We start from the raw sequence: 20,655 nt of genomic DNA on the forward strand, positions 1-20,655 counted from the left end.
AAGCAAATAACCTTTTCAAGGTACTGAAGTGTCATTCACTGCATTGAAAAAGGAACCTCAGAGATTTTCTTCCCTCCCTCGAGAGCTAAAGAGACTAAGTCTCAGAGGGGTAAAGTGGCTTCTCAAAAGTACTGGAATCCAGATCTGGGTTTTATTTCAATGCTCTTTCCACCAAGCAACTCTTTCTCCCTAAATATTAATTCCACTGTTGTCAGCCATCTGATAAATCTTTGTATTCCCTGGGTTTAATTGGATGTCCAGTTTTGCATACTGATAGCTGTCCCCAGACACAAACTGTGAGTATCAAAGAAAGCTATTCTCTGTCCACACAATTTTAATGATTTAGATTTCTTCAGCAAGTCTCTAGCTTGGTTTTAAATGTCAGGACTTTTCTTTATTTCACTTTCATTTGTAAAGGTTATTCTAAGATAAACAGGGGACAGTGTAGTGGGAGCAGAGCAAACAATATGAGTCTCTCTGGCACTCATATTGTTTTGTTAATACACCAAGCCTTTCTTTAGGCCTCTTCTTTGGCCCTCAACTATATATGTTATTTTAAACAAATCATATTTCTCACTTATTTCTCTATTATATTTATGCCAACATATTTTGGAAAGAAAAGTCTGGAAAATATTTACCCAACCTAAGACATTCTCCTAGCCCCACAGCCTAGTGTTCTGCTTTAACCAGCAGTTCTATGTCAGTAGACAGTTTCCTAGATGGGATATTCTTTGTATGGGTCAGAAAGAAGCAAGGGTTAATTGAAGGAGCTGCTGATCATCTGCCGCTGACTTGAGGAACAGAAGAAAATTTGTTTTAGAACTTGCTCTCATCTTGAACCAGCTACCAGTCATCTCTTTCTTCATTTTTCTTCTTTTTCTTCTTGACATTTTGAACCAAAGAATAAGGCTATCTTCCTAGTACATCTTTAACTCTTGTAGAGAGATTTGACTAATATGATTTTAGTCTTTTTCAAGGGGTGGGGGTCATTTTTATAAGGTAAAAATTATTAGACCCTTTAATGTCTTCCCTTTCATCTTTCTTTTTAAAATACTGTTTTTTTCACCAAAGCATCAAGGAATTATAGGGGAATAAAGGAAAATATGTTGAAGCATGTAGGTTCTCATTAGATGGTTATAATTATGGCTGGGCCACTGGCCTTTGGTAAATGAGGATGACAGTCTCAGAAATTAATTAAAGTGTTTGAGGTTCTGCACATACTAGACCCTACTTGTCCTGTAATCTCTTAATTGAAATATTACTGTAAAGCCATTAGGGAGAAATGCATAGAATTCGGATTAAATACAATTTAATACAATTGCAAAAAATTAAATACAATTGCAAAAAAATGCAATTTTTAAGAAAAATCACTGGGAAGTAGACCCTGCTTAAAACTAATCATCTAAAATAAGAAGAAATTTACTTAAATAAATACCCTGTTTATTAAAGTAATATGATTTCATACATAGACTAGGACTGTTTCCTTGGGCTTGGCTCATGATGCTAAGTGGCAGAGGAAAGCATGGAGAAGAAACTCGACTTCAGGGAGATAGGACTTTAAGAGCTGGAGACTTGAAAGAAAGAATGTGGGTCTGTTTTTCCAGCCTCTGTTTTTTCTACCTTACCTAATCTAAGTGCTTTTGTACCTAATTGATTTTGTACCTAATTAATCTAAATGCTTTTGTACCTAAATTTCAGGCTCATCTCTTAATACCACCCTCAGCAAAACTATGAAGTAGATAATATTTTATGATCTGTCTTCATATGACAAATAACTAGTATCTTTACATTCTTTGTACCCAATGACCAATTTTTCCAAGAAGTTGACAAGGATGTGCTATGTGGGCCATTCTGCCCTCCTTACAGGTAAGACAAAGCTATTCTTTAGAAAGGAAAGGATCCGTGAGACCTAGGGTCACCTTGAGAGGAGGTGGACATGGAGTGGGTGTTGGGTACAATACATGGAACAGACCTTAGAAATCTAAGAGGCAACATCCACAAAAACCTAAAACCAAGCCTAGGTAAACTAGACAAAGCAGTCATGATCCCAAAGGGGTCATGAGGTGGAGGAGGATCCAGATAAGAGGCAATAGTGTAACTGGAGCCTGGGGAAGCCAGATGAGAACTATAGGGTTCAAAGCATCAAGTGGGTGGTGGGGACTGGGGTAAAGCATGACTTAGATGCTCATAATATGGGATTTATGGGTGGTGAGGTGCCCTTAAGGTGTTTACTTGACTCACCCCACCTATCCTAATTGTGCTAGTAGTAAACTATTTACAAACTCAGCTTCAAACTCATTTTTTCATATTCCTCACGGTGAAACTGGACTGGGGTCCTACTGACCACATGGCTCCTTTGCCAGCTTTTTTCCTGTTAGCTAGATTCAGCCCATGGGGGTAGTAGAGAGGTACTACCAAGCATTAATTTTGGGAAAGTAAAATCACTTCTTTGTGTCTCAGCTTCCAGACACAATGTGGAAATAACAGCCACATCACTGGGCTATTAGGATTAAGCAAGCCCACTCAGCAAGTTCCAGAGTAAGTACTCGGTATATGGAAGGGAAGTGGGGGGTGGATTCCTCACTCTAAATGGGGTTGACCCTTCAGTCACTCAGTGCCCAGTATTATTAGTCAGGTTCCAGTCTGGGAAACAAAAACTAGTTATTTTAACAGGGAAAATTTAATATAAGGAATTCATTTAAAAGACATTGGAGGACTGAAAAGGAAAAGGAGGACACTGAAATAACACAGAAATGGCAGGAAGCAGGTACCAGCCTAGGCTGGAGAAACAAAGGGAAGAGTTTGGGGTTATTTGAACACAGAAGCTTAGAAAGGGGTGCTGGGACCCAGTTTTCTGTAGAAAGAACACTAGGGTCTCAGAGGAATGTGGGGGCAGCGGGGGAGTGGCAAGTGAAATCAACTGTCACTGCCAGAATGGGATTGTGGCTGTGACAAGACTGTAATGATGTTTTTCTTTTCACTTCTACTACTAGGAAGCTCAGAGTCCAATGGGTTGCCCACTTTTGGCAAATGATTAGAACTTTGTGTCATTATGACTGCAATGATTTTTATCGTATTACTTTATTTATGATCATTTTATTTTAACATACTTTACATTATACTGTGTACTTCTTTGTGAATCTCCTCAAAATTTTGTGGAAACCCTTGGAATATTTCTTCCTCCATCTATATTGCCACCATCTATATTTGGATTTATACATTCATCTACAACTTTTAACCTCCATTTACACTTCATTTTACTGCCATGTATGCCTCATCGATGCATCTAAAATTTTATCCATCTATAACTATGAAGGAGGCAGGGACAGTCCAACTCTGTTTTTATAGTTTCAATTGTATGTTTTTGACCCAAATTTGAATATGAAAGCATAATTAGGAAGCTTTTTTCATAAAGACAGCTCACATCTTCTCTTCAACCTCCACTGTGTTTCCATAAGAAAGCCTTGCATTGAAAGATATACTAGTGGGCCTGTGATATAGAATCACAAACTTAAAAAATTCTAACCATCAAGAAATCTCATTCATCATTTCATTTTTTTGGAAAGGATATATAAAAAATGAAATGTCAGGGCTATAATGTCAGGACTGTTTAAAATGTCAAGTGCTTGTTGTTGCATAGCCTCGCTGTCTGCTGTTCTGATCAAACCTCCAACTGGCATAATAATTACAGATGATGCATTGCATTTTCAGGCACAACTGAACCCAGAGTTATAACAAGCCAGACAGAAACATTCTCATTGCCCAGCCTGAAATTTTCTCCTTTTACTACAGAGCTTAAGACTTTTGCCTTTGCAACAGAACATTATTAGTGATTCAAGACAGCATTTGGAGTCAGGAGTGGGAAAGAAGAGCAGAAAAAGAGTTTCTCAATAGACCAGAGTTCAGTCATTTATGATGTATGGATGCAACAAGAGCCAAGAGGCAGTAAACACATTTGTGGAATACATGGTTAGTCTAAGAAGTATGCTAACCTGTGGAGACACCGCCCAGATCATCTAGTTCTATTTCAAGACGAGATTAATTTGGGTATGTGAGGAAGCATACAGGTGAGCTCTATTTTGAACTGACAGATATGGAGACAATTCTTCAGTTTAATCGTCATATTCTGATCTGCTCAGAGAATACTAATGTATAAACAGAAAACCAACAGTGCTCTATGATTTTTATGGAAGGCTCTGTGGGACTTAAGATAAGTGATATGTTCATAAACTGACACCAATTATAATAAAAACCTGAAGTCAATAACATGTACCTGGGGGAAATTTCATTTCTTCTTAACTGAAATCTGGGAAAGCCCTTCTCAAAGCCACTTCAGTGTCATCTTCTGTAGACGAGCCTTGTCAGATGGTTTGAAGGAAGCTTCCTCCTGTGTCTGGCTGCTTCCCATTACAGATAACTTCCAGGACACTGGAAAAGTCGAAGCTCTTGGAAACAATCTCCAGAAGATCCTGATCTTTTTCTGTGCCATTGATAAATTCTTCTAAAGTCAATTCTCCTAGAAAATAAACAATTAACAAGAGGCTTTGTCCATACCACTCACTGCCATATACAATATATTCACTGGTATCATTATTGATATTCTTCTTTGATATGTTTTTACATCAGCCAAACTCTAAATTCTTACACTGCCCTTATATAGAAAAGCATTCAAGGGTAGGAACTCTAGTGAAAATAAAGATGATGAATACAATCTATATTTATTTTTGAGCTGAGATGTGAGATAAAGCACCTGTGAGCTCATATACATTCACATCTTTACACAGTTTTGGTTACTTGACCTTTAATCTTGAAGATACACTGAGTCATAGAAGCATGAAGATTGAAGATTTCTAAGATCAGGAGGAAACAATTGTTTGTAAGGCTGTTTTCAATATTCCTCTCTTTCAGAAAAAATTTCAGATGCTCCAAAATTGTGAGACAGGTTAAACATTTATTCATTCCACTTATTGATCATTAGTTCACCTCTTCTGTTCTGATTGTTGATTCCTAATGTTATTCCCTTGACTTAAGCCTTAGCCTATGCTGGCCAGTCCAGTGCTATAAAACAATGTACTCCTTTGTGTACTGGCTGCCATATTTTCCCACTACTCTCATCCCACAAGGCAACTTTTCAACATTTTCGGTGGGTATGTGGTAGAATTCTCTGTTGACTTATTTGTATTATAATTATGAGTGTATTCAAGTAGATGGGTACAAATGCAATTTCTGATTTCAAAGAGATTGTATCTAGTAGAGTTTGTGTCTGGGTGGAAGACAGGCCAAAGACAAGTCAAAGACGTTCAGTAACTAGAGCATGTGCACTTGGTGCAGGAAGTCAGCAGAGATTGAGATCAGGTGTTGCACTGTGCCTGTACTTCTTAATGAATAAAGACAAATATCTAAGATACAACCACAGTGCTTCAAATATAAATAAGCATGAATCATCACATTCTCATAACATACTTTCCTTTTGTTTTCAATGGTAAAATACTAAAATACATTTTGTAGAGGGAAATCTAATCTTTGCTCCTTATGTTTTCTTTATGCCAAAGAAGTCTGTGCAAAATCCCAACTAAAACCTCAGTGGGTAGGAATAGAATTCTCTGTCTCATAAGGAATGTACAATGTCCAAAATGAAGTAGATAAAATTGAAAATAAAAAGGAGTGGGAAGTGTGTGGGTGGGAGAGTCACATGGGTGCAGAGATGGTGGGGCAGGGGGCCGGCCATACATAACAAAAGAACAACTGTCAATTGCAAAGGAAAATCACAGCTGCTCATTCCCAACCTAAGAGATTTTCCAAATCTTTAAGGACTCAGTGTGACAAAAGAACAATGGGAGTGGAGATAGGAGAGCTGAAGTAGATTTTGACCACTGTTTCAACACTTCTCTGTTATCACTGCTGCCATGAAAGAAGCTGTCTGCAGGCCTGGGGTATAGTCACATGTTGACTAAAAAACAATGCAGGTTACAGATGTAAAAAAGAGTGAAAGAAATACTTTTTAAAAAATATTTTTATTATGATATATATTTTTCCTTTTTAAATTATTTTTCAGTGACAGTTTACATTCAACATTATTCTGTATTAATTTCATGTGTGCACCATAGTGGTTAGACAGCCATATGCTTCACCAAGTGTCCCCGCTCCCCTTCCCCAATATCCAGTGCCCACCTGGTACTGTACATAATTGTTACAATCTTATTGACTCTATTCCCTGTGCTGTACTTTATATCACCGGAATTGTTTTGTAATGACCAATTTGTGTTTCTCAATCCCTACAGAGTTCATTACACCATTGGTCAGTGTTACTGGTGCTCTTGGATCACTCAGTACAAATTTCTTCATTTTTCACTAGTGAGAGGACAGCTACCCATGACTTTATCTTTGGTCCTGTTTCTGCAGTCTGGTTATCTTCTTGATCCTCGTGGTTGATATATTTCATCCTATTAACACCTTACATATTTTTATAACAAATCAAAAAATTACTGCTCCCCCCCAAAAAAGCCAAATTTTATTGTGTGTGCCCATATTAACATATTTCTCTAAAGAAGTCAGCCTGGTTTTAAAAGAAACCAATTTTTGTAAAAAAGTTTTCTTTTACCAATTAGTACTAATTCTTATATTTTAGAACTTCAAGGGAAAAAATGGCACTGGGGCTTGGAATTAGCAAAGATGGGAACAAAGAATCTTAGGAGATGAGAATGACCAGATATTCAAAGAAGGATGCTGAGGAAGATTTGTAACAAAACAAGTTTTGTATTCATTAGCAAGGTCGCATAGAGGCATTTAGCAATATTTTATAGCAGAGGTGTTTCATTTTATTTTATTTTAATTTACTTTCAATATAATTTTGCATTAATGTCAGGTGTACAGCACAGTGGAAAGAAGGTGATTATTGAGCAGTTATTTAGGGTAAAAGGAAACAGACAGAGCATAAAGGAAGACATTGAGTGGCTGACCAAAAAGACATGTTTTAGAATGTGGAACATTCTGGAAAGCCACAAAAGTCACAGTGAAGCAAACTGGAAACTGGGAACCACCAAGAGATCACAAAATCATAGCAGAGTTTTAAGTGTTACAGAACAGACCCAGGGTGGGGGCAAACAGTATACTATTACCAAATGGACCCATCCTTGTGCTCCGGGGTCCCCCACCCCCTGCTAGTTTCACCTTGTCTGCCACCAGGGAAAGACGTCTCTCAATGCCAGAGATTAGTGAAAAGGAAAGGGATTATTTATTTAAAGAGTTATACAAACTTAAGAATAATGACTTAATGTCTTCATTGAGATCCCAAAGTCCTGCACAAATGCACAGTCCCTCCTTCCCCCTTTTCCCAGTCTAGGGTACCGTATCTCAGAAAAAGAAATAGAAGTCCATGGTTCTTCTGTGCCTAAGACACGTGGTGCCAAAAAGACCCCGAATGGCTACCATGCCTGGATTTAAATCCCAGGGCCAATCTTCCTCTGCCACAACATTTCTGACTCCTCCCACAATTGGCCACAACAGCCAGCATTTCCGTATTTTTCCAGCTTAGCATAGTAAGCATAGCATAGTAAGTCCAGGCAGGTGTGGCCCTGAGGTGTGGAGTCAGTCATCTCCAAGTTCTTACACAGGCACTGTAACAAGGAGGAGTTGCCTCCCAGTTACATCATGGGTTGAAGTCACTCCCATCCTCCTGGCTCAAGCATGGCCACAGCTGTTTAACATATCTATGAAGCCAGTTACAGGTTATAGATATGTTAAATGACCATTCTAGAGGTTATCTGCAAAACCGTTGCTATTCAAAACAACTCTCAATGGCCCTGCTCCATGTGTCCCATCCCCCAGCTCAAACTTTTGGGGGCAAGGACATCCCATATGTATATATGTATTTTTCTAATATTTTCTGGACACCAAGTTCTAGACCCCATTTCAAATCCCTACTTGCCCCCTGCCAACTACACCCTGTTACATAAATACAGTGATTTCTTCTTTTATATGAGGAAACTCAATGCCCTCTGATCTGTTCCCAGTTTGCTTCACTGTGACCTGTGTGACTTTCCAGAATGTTCCAGTCTAAAACACATCTTTTGAACATCAGGGAGTCTAACTGGCCAAGAAGAAGGTAGGTAGATACACTTTGCCTCCTCACACAACCAAAAGAAGGACAACAACAAATTTAAAAACAAAAAGTAACCAGAACTACAATAAAATCAAACTGTATGGAGGTTCAACAACCATGAGTTGAAGAAGAAACATTCATCCCGACTGGTAGGAGGATTAGAGATGGGCAGCTGGGCTGAAGAGAACTCATGGCAAGGCAGCAGGTGGCAGACAAGGCAATCCCACATTTGCATGCAGATAACCAGGAAGAACAACTAGGGGGCAAGACAGACTTCACAACCCGGGGCTACAGTGTGGGGAAACAAAGTCTCAAAATCTCTGGCAATAAAAATCTGTGGGGGTTGCGGTGGTGGGAGAAACTCCCAGCCTCACAGGAGAGTTTGTTGGAGAGGACCACAGAGTCCTAGAATGTACACAAACCCACCCATATTAGAATCAGCCCAGAAGGGCCCAATTTGCTTGTGGATAGAGGGGAAGTGACTGAAAGTTGGCCAAAAGTAGATCAAGTGATGTTGTTCCCTCTCAACTGCCCCCCCCTCCGCCACAAACAGTGAGGTATCACAGTGACCTGGATTGCCCCACCCTGGCTAATACCTAAGGCTCCACCCCTCACTACATAACAGGTGTATCGAGACACAAAAAAAATATGACTCAAATAAGAGAACAGATCAAAGCTCCAAAATTAGAACTAAGCAATGAAGAGATAGCCATCCTATCAGGTGCAGAGTTCAAAAAACTGGTAATCAAGATGCTCACAGAAATGGTTGAGTATGGTCACAAAATAGAGGAAAAAGTGAGGCTATGCAAAGTGAAATGAAGAGAAATGTACAGGTAACCAACAGTGAAGTGAAGGAAACTAGGACTCAAATTAATGATTTGGATCAGAAGGAACAAATAAACATCTAAATGGAACAGAACAAAGAAACAAGAATTCAAAAACATGAGGAGAGGCTGAGGAACCTCTGGGATAACTTTAAAAGTTCCAAAAGCCAAATCACAGTGGTGCCAAAGGAAAACAGGAAGAGCAAGAAATTGAAAATTTATTTGAAAAAATAATGAAGGAGAACTTCCCTGATCTGGCAAAGGAAATAGACTTCCAGGAAGTCCAGGAAGCCCAGAGAGTCTCAAAGAAGTTGGACCCAATAAAGCACACAACAAGGCACATCATAATTACTTTATCCAAGATTAAAGATAAGCAGAGAATCTTAAAAGCAGCAAGGGAAAAGGAGACTGTTATCTACACAGGAGTTCCCATAAGTCTATCAGTTGATTTCTCAAAAGGAAACTTGCAGGCAAGAAGGGGCTGGAAAGAAGTATTTGAAGTCGTGAAAGGCAAGGACCTACATCCAAGATGACTCTATCCAGCAAAGATTTCATTTAGAATGGAAGGGCAAATAAAGTGCTTCCTAGATAAAGTCAAGTTAGAGTTCATCATCACCAAGTCCTTATTATATAAAATGTTAAAGGGACTTATGTAAGAAAAAGAAGATCAAAACTATGAACAGTAAAATGACAACAAACTCACAACTACCAACAACTGACCATAAAAAAGAAACAAAAACAAAAACTAAGCAAACAACTAGAACAGGAATAGAATCCCAGAACTGGAGATCACATGGAGGGTAATCAGTGAGGAGGGGGTAGGGAAAGAATGGGGGGAAAGGTACAGGGAATAAGAAGCATAAATGGAGGGTACAAAATAGACAGGGGGAGGTTCAGAATAGTATAGGAAATGGAGAAGCCAAAGAACGTATATGTATGACCCGTGAACATGAATTAAGGGTAGGGAGGAATGAGAGTGGGAGGGGGTGCATGGCGGAGGGGAATAAATGGGGGAAAATGAGACAACTCTAATAGCATAATCAATAAAATATATTTAAAAAATAAATAAAACACATCTTTCTGGTCAGTCACTCAATGTCTTCCTTCACATTCTGTCCATTTTCTTTTACCCTAAACGTCCTCTCAATAATCACCCTCCTTTACTTCCCCTTTGGCTTCTTTCTCTTTTTACTGCCATTGTTTATTTTATAAGCCACTTAAGTCTTTTTTGTCCCTGTGCTATGTGGCACTTCATTAAACTTTTGGCTCTTAATGTTGTGAACAGCATCTATAAATCTTCCTAAATCAAGTCAGGAACAACTTTTCAGCAGCTCATGGTGCAATGCAGACTGCTCTTCTTCGAGGAGTAAAGGTTGTGGAATTCCACACTCAGTCATTTATCCCAACTTGTCTCGCTGCACTCTCTCTTTCCAATCTTCAATAATATTGAATATTGAACTTCAGCTTTCTGTCTTTGTGATTCTCATCAGGCTCTCCTCCCTGGATGCTATTGTGCATAATATTAAAGTAAAAGTAACTTGAATTATAACAATAATACCTTTTCATGGTAAAAATTGAAACACTACTGGAAGGTGTAATGAAAAGAAAAAAATCTCTCCTTAACCTCTCTCTGGTCCCCCAATTCCACTTTCCATTGGCAATTAACTCCTATTAATCAATCTGTGTTTATATTTTATGAAATTTTGCAATGCATATAATATGTTAATTTCCAAAATAGTCTTCTACAGGTCTTTCTTCCTACAGATAGAAATACATATTATGCTTGTTTCTTTTTTATTTCTTCCTTTGCTTTTCATAGGACATTTTATCAGACACTCGTTCATTTGTCAACTATTTCTGGAGTACCTATGTGCCAAGAAGTATAACAGCAGAGGAAATACCAAGGCATATAAAATGGAAATAGTTTTCTTAGCTCATCTTTTTCTTTTTAGCATTATTCCTATATTTCTTTTTAGATTAATCTTCTAACTTTTACTTGCTAACTACCATAATGATTATGCATAGAATACTTCATAGTTGTTATGTATTTTTGTATGAACAGACCTCATACTGATCATTCTTTTGCAAACAATTTGCAGTCTAATTGGGGTTTTCATATATGTCCCTGAAGTTTTTCTTGTTGTATCTTGGTGTGTTTCACTATTCACTGGATCATCAGGTACTAATGATGTGCTTGCTTTTTTTAAAAGATTTTATTTATTTATTTTTAGAGAGGGAAGGGAGGGAGAGAGAGAGACAGAGAGAAATATCAATGTGTGGTTGCTGGGGGTTATGGCCTGCAACCCAGGCATGTACCCTGGCTGGGAATCGAACCTGTGACATTTTGGTTTGCAGCCTGCGCTCAATCCACTGATCTACGCCAGCCAGGGGCTTTTTATTTTGGTATACTTAATTGAACATCTCTATTTCTACCAACACTGATTTTTAAAAAGATTTTATTTATTTATTTATTTATTTATTTATTTATTTATTTATTTCTGGAGAGAGGGGAAGGGAAGGAGAAAGAGGCAGGGGCTGGGGGAGAGAGAGAAAGAGAGAAAGAATCATCAATGTGCAAGAGAAATATCAACTGGTTGCCTCTCACACCCCCCCAACTGGGGACCTGACCTACAACCCAGACATATGCCCTGAATGGGAATCTTTTGGTTTTCGAAACTATGGCCAACCCACTAAGCCATACTAGTCAGGGCCCAACACTGATGCTTCCATAACAATGATAATAAAAATAAAAATCATATTTGACTAGGCTTATATAAATGTAGAGATAGTCTCCTCTGTGTTATTGATACAAACTTCCCCTTTATGTGTGAATGAAGCACTTCTTTCTCCTCTGTCAGATACTGGTAAATCCTTTTATACTTCCGTAAATATCAACCTTCTGCGTCTTCATTACTTTCTCTTCCTTGTCCTCTGGTGCACTGAGCTGTCTTTGTCCAACAGTACAATTTTATCATCCTTCTTTTTTTTATACACATGGAATGACCCAGCTGTTTCTTGATAGGATGATATAACAGCTTCCAATAATCTCCACGTGAAAGTGAATTCTATCAGTTTAAGCTCTGCATATGCATTTGCCAAGAAATGCTGTTTTATTGTTCTTCCAAAGTGCAACTAGTTTGATATTTTCATTTCTTTCTTTTTTTTTTTAGAAATTAAGGAATTTTTTAAAGATTTTATTTATTTATTTTTTAGGGAGGGAAGGGGGAAGGGAGAGAGAGAGAGGGAGAGGGAGAGAGAGAAAGAGAAACATCAATGTGCGGTTGCTGGGGGTTATGACCTGCAACCCAGGAATGTACCCTAGCTGGGAATCGAACCTGGGACACTTTGGTTCCCAGCCCACGCTCAATCCACTGAGCTATGCCAGCCATGGCTTCATTTCTTTTTATACACGTTTTTATCAGAGGAAATGATTCATGTGATTAGTTCTATAAGCTATTCCAGAAACCATAATTAATTTTCCCTCTTTTGACATATTCTCCCAGGTAAGAGTTCAATTTTCTAACTGCAGGTACCTCAGTTAATGCCTGAGCATCATGCCTTTACTCCCCCAAACCATATCCTTTTTCATTCCAGATCTTTCTATTTCTAGTCCTCTTCCAACCCATAGTCTCCATTTTAAAGTTCTTTATACAGTGTTCTTGAGAAACCTGCTTCATTTTCTTGTTTTCTGGAACATATTGTCTGTTCTTTCAAACAAATAGATGTGAGTGTCTTCTTAAAGATATTACAATCCTCATATTTCTCCAAGGAAGGTCACCTTTTTTCTATTCCCCTTCTCCCACCACTAGAAACAGTGGGTATAGGTATTTTCAAACCTTGTTGACCTGGCTTTTGAAATTCACCATATACTAAGTCATAAACATTTATGATTCCCTATCTACTTCCAGAATATGATTTCAGCTCCCAGGGAGAAAGAGTTTAACCTCTCTACTTCAATCTCTGCCATCCTATAGGAACTCTACCCATAACAATGAAAATAAAGTAGAACACAACCTACAGCATTTCCCCTATTTGGTGGTCACTGGCTTTGGTTGCATACTCTAGATAATGTTTCATTGGCCTCATAAGACCTTCCACTCTCCACTTCTCTGGTCTCTTTCTAGCTTCACTTAACTTTCTCATCAACTCATGGAACCTGCATTTGTTTCTTACAAACTTTCACACCAAATAGCTTTGATCTTGGTAAACTAGTAAGTGAACATTCTGACTTGACATTGAGGTGAGTCTGATCTAGAACTAAGTCCTTAAGAAAGGTACTGATGCTATTTATTATTCCCAAACTGTTTTTCTGAAAATTATACTCTTGTCCACTTGCTGGCTCATTCATAATGGCAATTTCATTTGAACTCCCTTTCAGCCTCCTCACCATCCCATCCTGCCTGATTTTGCATGTTTGCACATTTGACCAGTGCAAACTGCCACACTCAACATGGGTCTCTACTGCCCTCTAATGTCCACTATAAGAAGAGACCCACCGTGGGCAGGTTGATTCTGTGGAAAAGTACTGGATTGATAACAATCATGGCGGGAGTCCCAATGCCTCATATCCATACTTGTAAAAGAGTCTCTTGTTAACATTATATTTTACACATTCCAAACTTTCTTTTTTTCATGGACCATTCCTAGATATGCTGCCTTAATCTCAAATGAATATGCTCACCTAGCCAATTACATGAGCACTTTCTCTTCTCTTGGAATATTTGTGTCTCCCCTTTTCACTCTGCCTTTGAAGAAGTGAACCTTCTTTTATCCAAAGAAGAATCCATATCTTAGGGTAGTAAGAGCAGATGGAAAAATGAGCAGAAAGAGTAGAAATGTAGAAAAGGTAGAAAGAACAGACATGGGGGCAAGTATGGACAACTCTTTCCAGAAATGTGTAGCCAAAGGGAAGAAACAAAAATTGATAACAGAAGAAGATAGAATCATTGAAGGAAGGATTTGTTCAGTAACAAAAACTAAATTTTATTTATAAGTTTATGAGAAACCTCCAGTAGAAAGTAAATGATGACTAGAACATGAACCAGAGCAAACAGCAGTGGGTTCTTCATCTCATAGTCTTCCATTTTTCTTTCCCTGTATCTTCCCTTTACTCTTCTTCATCCTAAAGTCTCAGGCACCATGCACTGAATATAAATGTGGTCAGAAATTCTTGCTCAACTGAATTGTAGCAATTGGAAAATATTGGACTCTTCAAATTATGTAGCTCAAATGATATCACAATTAGGGTTCTCTTGAAAGGTTCATGCTTTTTGTGTAAATGGCACACCCACCACTACCATCTCCTACTTTGTAAGAAAAGTGAGCCTGAGGAGAGCAGCTGCCTTACCATCGTGGTTTATATCAATCTTATGAAACACCAAGCTGGTGAATTCTTCAGGACTCAGAGTTTGCTGGCCATTGAGGGCTTGTATGGTCTGCAAAGAGAAATTAAATCAGGGAGGTTAACTTTGCTGGAAGTAAAAACATTTTATGGCATTTCTACCCCTATGTGACAGAATTTGGGGGTGTATACATGTGGGTTTTACTATCTAACTTGTTCTAGTCCTTAAAAATAAAAAAGATTTTATGTCAGTTCTGAGTAATGAGGCTTGGGAGTTAAATGATCTGAATACAGTCCAAAGTTTGATTTTATACAGCACAGAAGGGCCCATTCAACATATTAGGTCACAAAAGATGCCAAGAACCCACTGGAGAAAAAAAATTGCAGTGGTCACTGTCATAACAATTGCAGACCCAGAGAACAGATGATATTTTCCATTTCAGACCTATCATCTTTGATCTTATGGATGAACATAAAAAGATTCTGTGAGTATCCAAGGCTTCCTTTCTGGCTTCTGACATTGGTACCTCTGATCTTTTCTGCCCTTTAATAGAATGTTTGAATGGAGAGACAGATATGTATGTCTTGGAAGGACATTGAATTTCTCTCACACTCTGCCAGCACCTTTTCATCATAAAAACTGTCAGGGGACTTGAGAAAAATGACATTTCCAGCTTTTCTGTGGAAAGATTTAAATCCCCACCCCTCATCCCTGTTCCAGGTAATTAAACAGCCCATAATTAACATAAAAATTCATAAAAGCTTAAAAAAAGACACGCACACAGAATAAATTAGTCATCTGGAATTTGAATGTAACTATATTGATTGAACATCAGGGAATCTTTTTAGAAAAACTTGTGGTGACACGTTTCAGTTAGAGGGCATGCTCTAAAACATGACTATATCTTTTGCTGTTTTTCTTGTTTTTTTTTTCATAATATTCCTTCATTTTTAACACAATAATCATAAGTATTTCCATATATTTTGTTTAGTCACAGCAAAAGTAGAGGAGAGCCAATTAAATAGAATGGGAAAGATGAAGGTCCCCTATTTTTGCTTTTGATATTGGTGCCCCAGCAAAGAATGATAGACACATAGCAAACTAGACAATATCATAGAATAAGGAAGCTTTTTTCAGCATTATTGCTGTAGTTCAATACTTGCTGAGGATGCTGTGCTTAGAAGTAAGACTGGACTTCCTAAATTTAAACAATAAAACTGAGGCTGCAGCGCTACTGTGATCAGATTGATCATATCCATGGGGATTTTATGCAACATGTATGTTTTCGCACCTTTGACAACACGGCAGCAAGGACTCAAGTCTCCTGGCACTTTGGCAATATTTGCCACATAGGCTGCGGAAACAACACTTTGAATTTCAGGGGTGGTATATGTTTTCTATTAGCAATCTTAAATTTTGCTGTTTCTCAAGCATGACTAGTCCTGAAACCAGGATTAATCACAATAAACAGTTGCAAAGCACCACTCCTGGCCCTAGCAATTCAAGGTCTCACTGTTAAATATAGGGCAATATAGAGTAATTGTTACAGTTATGTAGCATCTTATTAAATGAAGTTTTTAGGTTTTGTAATGTCTTGGCAGAGACACCAGAGCCTAGAAGATATGGTTAGGCCTCCAGTATCCCCACACCCTGAAGTGACTTTAGGCCTCATAGAAAAAAGTAATAATAAAAGATTATAAAATGTCTAGAACTTGTCCATCACCCATCCCCTGGCAGTGCAAGTGAGAGTGAAGGATTGATTGGAAGGTGACAATGCTCAAGGGGATAATATTTTTGGAGAGAACTGTCAAGCCCTGTGTCTTCCCTCTTTTTTATAAGAAGAGCATGGTGGGGAGATGAGGAGGGAGAATGGTTTGTTTTATTGTTTCCTTCCTTATTTAGTATATGCTCTTTCTCCTGCATTTTGCTAAGCTTTTCTCTGACTACTCCCTGAGTGGGAGCAGGAGGAGGTAGGAGAGAAAGGGAAGCAGGACTTAGTTCTGTTATGGTTATCTAGTTTCAGAGTTCTCTGGATGGCAGATATCTAAAGTCCACTCTTTTTCTGAGCACCCCCCTCACCTCCTTTTTGTTACTGAGGCTCTCTCTCCTGCAATCACCTGAACATAAAGCATGCATTTTAATTCCAGCTGACCCTCTGAGGCTCCTCTGTAGCTTCCACGTCTGAGTTTCTCAACACCTACACAATTGCCAGGTTGGGCTAGGTATTTCTTTCTTGTTCAGGATCATGCCCTGAATTAACAGCATAATGTTTAACAACAGCCCTGGTCTCTGAACAATAAATGGTGGTAGCACAACACCCTCCACAGCTTCCCAATGGACAACCAATACATCTCATCACATTGCCAAATGTCTCCAGGGGAGGAGTGTAAAACTGCTCCTGGTTGAGAACCATTCTCTAAATCTATCTCCAGCTTTCTTCTGAGGGTCCCTCCCTTCTCCAAGTGGCTCCGTTGGTCAAGATTCAAGACAACTGTGTGACAGCTTCCCCTCCCAGTGGACCATATCTGATACATGGTGCAACCCAGGCATCCTTCAATCCAACAAGTTCTAGAAATGCAGACATTTCCTAAACCTCATCCCTCTGACTCTGCTGCCATGTGCGCCTCTTTAGGCTTTTTGGGCATGGCACAGACACGGCGGCCTTGTGTTCCCAAACCTTAGGGTCTATCCTCATCACAATGGCCTCCTTAATCTCTATGCTGCTGACTTGAGCACTATCACCCAAGAAATCCTTTCTTATAATCCTTTTAAAAACCCTTATTTCATAGCCTTGAAGTGAGGTTAAGCTGTAACTACTTCCTTTGTATATTCTGCCCACATTCTAGTACTTCCCTCAGGTCTTGAGATGACTGGGCTGAATTCCATTTTAACAACCTGTTGAGAGAACTTATATTATACAGTATATATTATTCTTCACCCTGCTGGGTTTTTGCAGTAATATAGAATGTATGTTTATAACACTTTTTTTCATAAGTGCATATTCCATTGTAATTTATTTTATTTTATTTAAAATTTTTTGTTATTGTTATTCTATTACAGTTGTCCCAATATTTTCCCCTTTGTTCTCCTCTGCCTAGCCCATGCCCCACAGTCAATCCTCACACCATTTTTCATGTCCATGGGTCATTCATACATGTTCTTTGCCTAATCCCTTCCCCCTCTTTCCACCATTATCCCCCTCCTGCCAGCCAGCTACTGTCAGTCTGTTCCATGTTTCCATGCTTCTGGTCCTATTTTAAAATTTTCCTCTTTTAGGTTGTTTTGTATTTTTACTCTCTTAAATGATTCTGTGATGTAAATTAGATACTTCTATCTTTATGAGATTAATAATTATTTTTCCTGAACTAAAGTTAGAAATGTTGAATAAATTAAAAATGAATTAAAGACTTAAATGTTAGGCTTGAAACCATAAAAATCCTAGAACAAAACACAGGCAGTGAAATCTCAGACATTGCTTGTAGCAATATTTTGTCTGATATATGTCCTCAGGCAAGGGAAACAGTAGAAAAATAAACAAATTGGATCATATCAAACAAAAAATTTTTGTACAGAAAGAAATATTACACAGCAAATGAAAAAAAAAACCCACTGAATTGGAAGACATATTCTCCAATATATCTGATAAGAGGTTAATATCCAAAATTTATAAAGAACTTACAAGTCTCAACACACACAAAAAAATCCAATTAAAAAATGGGCAAAAGACCTGAGTAGACACTTCTCCAAAGACATATGGCCAAAAGACATATGAAAAAATGCTTAACATCACTAATCATCAGAGAAATGCAAGTTAAAACCACAATGAGATATCACCTAATGCCTGTCAGAATGGCCATCATTAATAAATCTACACACAAGTGCTGGCAAGAATGTGGAGAAAGGGGAACCCTTCGGCACTGTTGGTGGGAATGTAGATTGTTGCAGCCACTGTAGAAAGCAGTATGGAGTTATCTCAAAAAATTAAAAATGGAACTTCTTCATGAGTCAGCAATTTCACTTCTGGGAATTAATCCAAAGAAGTGAACAAAACACTAATTTGGAATAATATAAGCACTCCTGTGTTCTTTGCCATATTATTTACAATTGCCAAGATTTGGTAGCAGCCTACATGTCCATCAGTAAAAGAGTGGATAAAAAAGCTATGGTGCATTTATGCAATGGAATATTACTCTGCCACAAAAAAGAGAAATTTGTTCTTTGCAACAGTATGTATGGACCTGGAGAACATTGTGCTAAGTGAAATAAGCCAGCCAAAGAAAGGCAAATACCATATGATTTCACTTGTATGTGAAATCTAATGAAAAAACTGAGTTAACAAGCAAAACAGAGACAGACTCAGATAGAGAGCAGACTGGCAGCTCTGGGGGAAGCGTAGTTAGGGGCTGGATTGAGCTAAAAAGAAAAAGAACTCATGGATATGGACAACAGTGTGGTGACAGCAAGGGGTGGGGTGGGTGCAGGTAGAAAAGGGTATAAGGGGGGATAAATGGTAAGGGAAATATACAATAAAAATAAACAATTGTTTTAAATAACAAAAAATAAAAATTTATTTTAGCGACCTAAAAATTAAATTAAATTAAATTAAACTTGGATATAGCATCTTAATGCAGATAATCAGATTTCAAAGACTGTTACCCATTTATATACTCCACAGTGGGTGAGGATGCTCTTCTTATAATGTCATTGCCAAAAATACATCTTATTGCCTTTAATCTTTATTAATTTAATTGAAGACTAATAGTATGCAATTATTAAATGTCTGCTCTGTGCTTTCATTATTTTAGTTTTCTTATTTTGATTCTGTTTTTTTAGAAGTAAAACTGAATTAGCTACTCAATATTTCCCTTTCCTTGACTCACTAGGTTATACAGTTTAATTAATGAAAAATATATGTACATTTTCCCACAGGATTTAGACAAAATCACTTTTATCTTTTTGTTCTTCCTAATTCTTTTGAGACTCTGATGACTCCTTCCCCCCACCCCAAAGTGGATGACACACAGGCAACATTTTGCCCTGGATTTCAAAGGTCTCAAGGGCCCTTATGCACAGACCCCAGGGAAATGAACCCCGCTCTGAGCACTGCCCCAGAGGCTTCCCCTATTTGCACGCTGTATTGGGGATTCAATGTTGCTAAAATACATTTGAGTACATTTATTTAAAAAGAGAATTTCACATTTACGTGGGGTTAGGCACTCTCTATGAAATATTTTAGATTCTGAATTCTGTGTTGCAACCTGCAGTATGTATGCAAAATTTCTAAATTTAATGCTTACAAAGTTTGATTACAAAGTGCTTTTTAGTACTTTTTTTTGTGAATTGTCTATGAGAGATTAAAGTTGAAGTAATATTCGTATTATCATGCTTTTGAATTCTTACCATATATTGATTAACTATACATTCCCTAAAAGCTTTAAATTTTAACAAGTTTGTCCATTTGTTGAGGTATTTCATTGAAATTGTAGTTCTGCCCATTTTTTGCACTTTTACTATTTCTACCATAAATTATGTGTGTAACTCAGCTCCTTCATCTATAATTGAAAGAATTTCAACCAGATTATTTCAAAGACATCTGATTATAACCCCAATTCTGTTATAAATTCAGTGTATTGAATCCAAAATGTTTATTTTACTTTATATCTTCCTTTAGGTAAAATCTCTCACTTAATGATCTTTTACTCTGAAAATCCATTTTATCTCCTCCAGTGATAATAACTATCCCCACTCCATTGGGGAAGGGGAATGAGATTTATAAAAGGACTTATTGAACTTTAGAGATGGAAAGGACTGGGAATTACGGAGCTATTTATTAGAAATACTTCAGTCCGGCTCCCAGAAAATTTAGTCCTCAGGCACCTTCATTCTTAGTCTACACCTCCTATTATATAAGCCATCTTCCTTTACAGTTGCTCCCTGCAAGACTTTGTGCACCGAGGCAGAAGAAAAAAGATTAGTTGTTTTAAGTTGTGTTTATTTCATTTTTCATGTCAATGCTCTGCTAAATTTGTGAACTTCAGAGCAGACTACACTGAGAAGAAAATGTGATTCGCAGTTTTACACTCAGTGACCAATAAGATAGTGACACTTAACATTGTTTCATGAATGCCACGTGTGCATCCCAAACAGCCAAGCACATGGAAAGCTGTCACTACTCCACAGGGATAAAAATTGATAAAACATCCTGCGAAGGAAAATTTTACCACTTCACTCACCGTGAACATGTTCAGTAGTTCCTTTTTGTCAATAGAACCATTTCCGTCAGCATCATATAGCTTAAAATACCACTTTAATTTTTGCTCCATTTTTCCTCTTACAACTAGATTAACTGCAGCAATAAACTCTAAAAAGTCAATAAATCCATCCTATG

General features: G+C 37.9%; 1 protein-coding gene across 2 annotated transcripts in view; it reads right to left on the bottom strand.

Annotated features, from left to right (window-relative positions):
- Window positions 1-1,350: 1,350 nt before the first annotated feature.
- GUCA1C (guanylate cyclase activator 1C) overlaps window positions 1,351-20,655 on the bottom strand; it is a 40,212-nt gene continuing 20,907 nt past the window's right edge. The window contains exons 2-4 of one of the 2 annotated variants that reach the window (XM_036018058.1): window positions 20,501-20,650; window positions 14,273-14,360; window positions 1,351-4,516 (exon numbers count right to left, since the gene is read on the bottom strand). In XM_036018058.1, coding sequence (XP_035873951.1) covers window positions 4,362-4,516; window positions 14,273-14,360; window positions 20,501-20,650 — 393 coding nt within the window. In that variant the 3' untranslated portion in view covers window positions 1,351-4,361. Of the gene's footprint in view, window positions 4,517-14,232; window positions 14,361-20,500; window positions 20,651-20,655 lie in introns of both variants that reach the window. The other variant, XM_028534182.2, reaches the window with a different exon arrangement.

This window comes from Phyllostomus discolor, chromosome 2 (assembly GCF_004126475.2).
Source record: "Phyllostomus discolor isolate MPI-MPIP mPhyDis1 chromosome 2, mPhyDis1.pri.v3, whole genome shotgun sequence".
NCBI classification, from domain to species: Eukaryota; Metazoa; Chordata; class Mammalia; order Chiroptera; family Phyllostomidae; genus Phyllostomus; species Phyllostomus discolor.